The following is a 7,234-nucleotide window of genomic DNA, read 5'->3' as shown; positions in this document are numbered from 1 at the left end:
CTGATTTTTGACTTAGGTCACGCATTGTAATAGTGACTTCACTATTTATCATATAATTTCTGCTATTATATTATATATCTAGTATTATTTATATAATAATGTTATGCTCTCTGAGGTCAAAATATGTCTGTCTTGCCCAGCAGTCGGTACGGCAAATCAAACATTATGGACTAACCTTGTATTTCTATTAACCTTGGTTGCCGAAGAAAATCTTACTTCATAATGCCCTTTTTCTTTGAAGTTCCTGTTCCTATTGGCAAAAAACATGGATATCCCATTTTCACTCAAGTACGTTGGCCATAGACAGGAACAGGTAGTAATGACTTGATGCCAGGTTCGGACTGTAGGGTTGTTGCATAAGAACTTCTCATCCGAGCTCCCAGAGCTTCTGGAGCGTCATCTAAGATATGTGTGGCCTGGCATTGTCTTGTCTCATATTCACCAATGCTGGCTACTTCTGGTCGATCGCCAGCCTCACACTTGGTCAAGTTGTTCACAGTAGGGGCAGAATTGATCGTGAAAAATATCGCTTGAACTATTATTGTGAAACACGAACCGAAAAAGTATTGGCCTTGTATACATCACAAATTTTCTTGGTCACTTTCGACGCGGTTTTCCCTTTCTGGTAGTAAAAATGTAAAATATGGCGAATTTCTTCCTTTAGGACCTTCATTCTCGACGCACAATAATTCACGACAAGGGCCAACCGGCCAAGGGCAATACTGTTGCGTCTTGACGAGGGAGAGACAAAGCTTATTTATAAGGTGGAGAGATCCAGGATGACCGAGAGAAATGAGGAGAAGACATCACGTGGAGGAATAAAGCTACACAGTTTATATGATCATGTGTATTCTAACTATACTCTAATATATTTACAAAAGACGACACTATTTATAATACGTAAAACACAGTACTTATAATACATAGACGAATATACAAGAAGATAAAAACATGTAAGGAGATATTAAATACATAACAAATACTGCCTTAAAAACGTTTACACCGTCTTATTGTATGATCCGATCTGACCAATAATTAACAAAATATACTTAGAAGATATTTTTGACGATTTTTTTTTTGTCTAAAATAGATTCATAACTTATATTAAATATTACCTTTGAAGCTAACAATCTTTTAATCTGTATAACTTAATTGAATAAAACTATAAGTTTTCTAATATATTCCTCCACTTCCGCAAATAAAAAGTTGAGACTTTGATTCGCATCGCCCATGATATCTCAGTCTTTTCACGCAGCTCTTGGTCAACTGCAACATCACCTACCGTAATCACGAGCGTCTGGAAGATGGCCCGCCCTCAAAGATCGTCGTTAATGTAGTGTACCAGTCAAGCTAACCCCTGAAACTGTCAAACACACTTTTGCAGTCAAAACGGGCGTGTCCATAGGCGAATTTACAAAAAAAAAAGTCCTTATACAAGTCTTCCGTGTCAAAAGAGGATGTCAGCCAGGTTTAAAGAGAGCCTATTCTTGACTCAAAACATTAACACTTCCGAGTCTGCCACAGCACCATTACCGAACTCAAGTCCTATATGAATTAGAAGTTGTAAATAATGAACGCAGCTACAGCTCACATGCAATCAAACCATTAAGAACAATAATAGAAAAAAATCAACTGCTGTCACTTCCTAAGCATCATGAACTCCTTCTAATATCCAAAAATACACCCCGGGTCTCAGGGTGTACAGGTGAAGTGCTTGGCCCCACGAGAGATTAAACTTAACCTCTGCCTCTTCTTAAATGCTATAATATATCCCGGCCCACGAGTTGTGCTTGTGAACTGTTAGGCTCCCGTGTAGGTTAAATTCTATTACAGATGATACAACATGTGATTGTGTAATGTACCGGGTGTAGCGAAAATAATCTGTACACTTTACTTTTGCTACATAAATAAAGGTTTCTTTGAATGTGGTAAAATTGTTCTGGTCAAATGCTATAAGTAAACAAAAAACTTAGATCTTCTTTAGTGTCTTAGAAACCCAGTAAATGCCATCTGAACGTGACCAAAGAATTTTGGTCCGTGTACTTTGGAGGCTGAAAAGTAACTAACGGAGATTGCCATGTTACCATGGGTCCAGACCAACTACCTAGACATGAACATGTTGTTTCAGAGGGATGGTGCGTCTGCACTCACGTCCAAAGGCCAAGAAGTGGTTGGAGTACCACTTGCCTTTCTGGCCAAAGAAAATGTGTCCTCTACTCACCAGATGGTAACCTATTGGACATCACTTTTTGGGAGCATGTTGTGTCCAAAGCCTTTACCATCCATCCCCCAAATATCAACAACCTCAAGGACACCGTTAACCAGCACTGGTATGCCATATCTTAGGACTATATCCGCAATGGGTGCAATGCCTTCCGTGGCCGCCTGGAAGCCATCATTGCTACCGAGGGGGGCTGAACCGATGATTAGGGTAGCCAAGACATCATATTAGTTATTTTTATTTCATTGACAACCCCTATTACAATTGGTTGCCGAAATACATCTTGATAAAGTTTCTAGATTGAAAGTATTAAGATTTTTTCGCCGGACCCGGAATGTATGTCGCAAATTTGTTGTATGTAAATGTATAATGTGGAGATGGTTCTAAGCATAAATATATAAAACAGATTTTGCCTTGGAGACCAGCGATTCATCTGCACTTCCCGTGGGCTGAGGTGTATTTTGGGATATTACAAGAGGTCCATGATGCTCAAGAAACTATTTTGTCTGCAACCTTTTTACAGTGAACCTACTATTTCATTCTAATTTAACCATTAAATAATATAGGTTCCAATTAGTGGTCCTTTCTTGTCCTCCAAGGGGGGGGGGATACTATGTGCCTAGGTTCGCTCTAAAATATCTGAATCTGGTCCTCTTTTCATTACAATCATTATAATAATGATTTAATTCGAAGTAACTACGATATGAAACGGATAAGTATCTTTATAAAGCGTTATATATTGACTGCGTAAGCTTATATAAAATAGCACTTTATTTTCTTAATTTCAAAATTTACTTTTAACGTCCTCTCCAAAAAACTAACAATCAATGGTTGTATGTTTTAAAGAACCAACAGGGTTTTTATGGGCCTCTACCAAACGGTTCAGATGCCGCTTCATGGTAAAAGTGCATTTTAAGGAAAAGCTATATATTTTTATGCATTGAACTATAAGAAAATATATTTCTACGTATGTATCAAAGATATGGTGAATGAAAATGTGGTCTGCTCTACCAAGCAGGGGGGGGTGGTACATCAATTCTAATAGTGGGAGAACAGAACAATTGTTATAAAATAGCATTCTGTAATGTTCTATAAAATCTTACAGAAAATGGACACACTAAAATAACCACAAAATTTTAAAACAAGGTTAAAATTTTTTGTATTTCGAGCTTTCATCCACATTTCATCATCATTCTGCTCGATAAGGACTTTGACTCTCATAACTTGATTGAATTATTGAGATACAATCTTCGACTCTTTCAGAGTCAAACTCCTTATCCATTACACAATCTTCCTCCTCTGTTCGATCATTCATCAAAACAACATTAACTTTTGAACTATTCCCAAATATTGTCTGCCATTGAGAATGTCCATCTTGATTTAATTTCTCTGTTGGTTTTCCAACATGAACAAATGAAAGGATCGTGTTTCTAAGATTATTTGAAGTAATTCTATCCTTCTCCGTTGTTAATGACTTTGATAGTCCAGGGATCTACATTTATGGAAGCGTCATATTTTTTAGTGGTTTGATAATAATCCTTAATCAATCTCACCTTCAATGAAAACATATACAAGAGCTCATCACCATGAGCAGCTCCATAGCTTGCATCTTGGTACATATTTATATTGAATGATCTGCCGAATAAGTTTGCTATAAATTTTAGTGGGATGAGTCGGTAGTAGTCATTAAAAGTTACTGTACCAACGTAGTTGAAATTAAAACCGTACACTTGAAAGCCATTGCTATAACAGAAATATAAGTTGTAAGTTAAAATTTCCTACAGTTTTCATTTAATAGCTGTATTACTATGATGTATTGATTAACTGACCTATGAAGTAATTTAGCAGTTGCATAAAAGGTAATTTGGATGAAAACATTGTTGCCATTTTCACTAAAGTAGAAAAGTTTTTCTTATTCCATTCTAAAGGTCTTACAACTTCTTCTCCGTAAAACATACTATGCATTTTCTCGACAGCTGTTCTGTCTTCCTCTGTGACATTATCTCTTTCTCTGTTAAAAAATAGAATTGGAGCTATTTGGCTCCAATCTGTTTAAGAAAAATATAGAAAGATTAAACGTTGATTAGCAAGAGGATTTCAATTTCTGCTTAAAATAAACTATTATTTGAAAAGTTTTATGTATCCTAGGCCATTTTAAAACAAATACAAAATTAGGAAAAATAAACTTTTAAAATTAGTATCTCTGACATAAATATTTAAATTTAATACTTTAATAAATGAGTGTTTTTATCCTACCAGAGCCCTTTTTCATTCTTAAAAGGTCAAAAATGGTCTAAGAGAGAGTTTAAGACTCTAAAACTATGTAAGTTCAATATGTTACCTTTTGAATTAAACCCCAAATATTAGGATATCTCATAACTTCAATAAGGGAGGAAAGACCGTCCTGAGCAGTGTATCCCATAAGTATAGACTCTACTGGGTTTCCTTTTCCTTGACTCACTAAATTAATAAATGTGTCAGGGAGGAATGAAGTCTCAGGAGTCAGATATCCACCATCAACACAGGGCTTCCATGGACAAGACGCGAGTAAGAAAACATCCTTGAATAAGAAAGTTTTAGAAAGAATCGTTTTAGCAGAAATGCTTCTCAATTGAGTCAGAATATTATCCACAGATTGGTTTACATTGACTCCTAGGGATTCTGCGAATGCTTTGGCATAATCCCAAGGATCTCTATCAATATGTACAAATGGCGCATACATAACTGCTCCAGACAAACAAATGATCTTATGGAAGAGACCTTTGGACAATGGAGAGGCAAGATGATACAGTGAACTCATTCCTCCTGCGGATTGTCCCATTATCGTTACATTAGAGGAAGTACCGCCAAAGTGATGTATGTGGGATTGAACCCACATTAGTGACAAAATTTGATCATGCATTCCTTGATTTCCAGGACAGTCGGAATTTTGGAAACTAAGGAAGCCAAAGGGACCAAGTCTGAAGTTTACAGTGACCAAGACCATATTTTGTGTCGATAAAAGGATTTCAGGACCATATATCTTCGTATCGTTTCCTCCAAGAATGAATGCTCCACCTACGAAAACTCATTTTCAAAATAATATTTGTTTCAACAGTATCAAACCAGGAACCTTACCATGGAAATAAACAATCACTGGAAGTAGGTCGAATGAATCTTCTTTCAAAATAGGAGTGAAAACGTTGAGATAAAGGCAATCATCAGGGAATCCATGGTACAAGAAGGTAGATTCCAAGAACATGGGGTTCGGTTGATAGCCCATTTTTGATTCTTTTGTACAGTCCAGTGTCCCAGTCCATTCTTAAAAAAGAATGTTGTTAAATAAAATTAGAAAAATAAAGTTTGGCACTTTTAATTATAAAAAAAACAACTCAAGACAGAATAATAGTATATTAGACCATTATTTCAACAAATGCAAAATGACATTCAAATAGACACATACTGATAATTACTTGAGCAGGGCTTTGCAAGACTAAAGCGCTGAGGTTTGTCTGCATATGGCACTCCAGTGAATGAATAAATATGTTTATCGTTCATCAAGAGAGTTTTTCCTTTGAGTTTTCCTAGAGATGTGATCACTTCAACATTCATCTTTATAACTTTAAAGAAAAAGTTTAAAAGTAAATATGTATGTATAAAAAATAGGTAATGTAGATAGATAGTAGCATTTCTGATCAAACTGATTGGCATTAAACAAAAAGAAAATTTAGAATACAATTTTTATTACCTGAATATGAATTACTCTGGTTCTTCATTTTTTTTCTCGTAATATTTAGTGGTTTTACACAGTTTTTGAAATTTGTAAATTCTCTATATTACGTAAGCTGCTATATATATTCCTGGGCTAGGCTACACTCAGTGTTCCCAGGTGTAATTTGACATTTCCTTTGGTAAGTCTGACATTTTTAACATAATCGTACTCAGAATGTTTTGACGTACGGCCATCCTTTATGTTGTTGACAGTGACTTGAAAAAATTAATTTGGCAAAAAAATGGAAATAAGTCGTGATCATTTGCGTGCGATAATTTTCACAGCTTTCGACGTGGATTATCAAAACAAGAGTGCAATGATGAACTTAAATCTTTGTATGGGGATGAAGCACCATCCTATACCACTGTGAAAAACTGGTATAATGAATTCAATCGTGGCCGAAACTCGCAAAACAAAGACAAACTAAGTGAAGGTCATCCAAAAACGGGTATTGTGCCAGTGAACATTGATGCCGTGCGTGAAGTGATAATGCAAGATCGTCATGTGACATACCGTGAGATAGAAGCATCCTTGGGAATTTCTTCCACTAACATACATTCGATATTGCATGTACACCTGACCGTAAAAAAGGTTTGTTCTTGCTGGATCCTGCACAATTTACAATCGCTCAAAAGAAGACTCGTATCAATTGGTGCAAAGAAATGTTGAAAAAATACGCATGCCGTGCTTCAAAAGACGGTTAAGATATCTACAGGTGACGAATCATGGATCCATGCGTATGAGCTCGAAAAACAACAACAATCGACCGTATAGGATCTTCGAAGACAGGCCAACTCCAAAAAATTGTTCGTGGAAGAAGCACTTCGAAGCAAATGATCGCCTGTTTCTTCGTAAAACTGGTCATGTGGCGACCGTTTTACTTGATCATTGAAGGACGGTCAATTTTGAGTGGTACATCACAGTTTGTTTGCCAGAATCTTCGGATAAATTCGAAAAACGAACAAGAGAAGACGAACCATTGTTCACAATGAAAATGCGAGCTCTCAACCATCAGCTCAAACTAGCGCCTTTTTGACTGGCTAAAACGTCTAATTGATGGGTCATCCGCCGTACCCCTAACCTTGGTTCCCAATGACTTCTTATTATTCCGCACATCAAGAAAAAAATGCGTGGTCAACGATTTTCGTCACCAGAAGATTCTGTAGAAGTGTTTAAACCCATGTTTTGGAGGTGTCTCAATCGGAGGAGGAAAAGAGCTTCAGCAATTAGTTTGCATGCAAAAGTGTATAAATCATGCTGGA

The 7,234-nt window shown here is 36.4% G+C and overlaps 1 protein-coding gene across 1 annotated transcript; it reads right to left on the bottom strand.

Annotated features, from left to right (window-relative positions):
• Positions 1 to 2,938: 2,938 nt before the first annotated feature.
• On the bottom strand, positions 2,939 to 6,338 carry LOC121130798 (esterase FE4-like). The gene is given in 7 exon segments (XM_040726475.2): positions 2,939 to 3,713; positions 3,775 to 3,964; positions 4,051 to 4,078; positions 4,081 to 4,271; positions 4,564 to 5,278; positions 5,339 to 5,521; positions 5,674 to 6,338. Coding segments are annotated over 7 exon segments (1,848 nt in total). The 5' UTR covers positions 5,912 to 6,338; the 3' UTR covers positions 2,939 to 3,410.
• Positions 6,339 to 7,234: the final 896 nt, after the last annotated feature.

This window comes from Lepeophtheirus salmonis, unplaced genomic scaffold (genome assembly GCF_016086655.4).
Source record: "Lepeophtheirus salmonis unplaced genomic scaffold, UVic_Lsal_1.4 unplaced_contig_12052_pilon, whole genome shotgun sequence".
In the NCBI taxonomy this organism is placed as follows: domain Eukaryota; kingdom Metazoa; phylum Arthropoda; class Copepoda; order Siphonostomatoida; family Caligidae; genus Lepeophtheirus; species Lepeophtheirus salmonis.
Note: the sequence above shows the minus strand (reverse complement) of the source record. Positions and strands in the feature narration are given on the sequence as shown.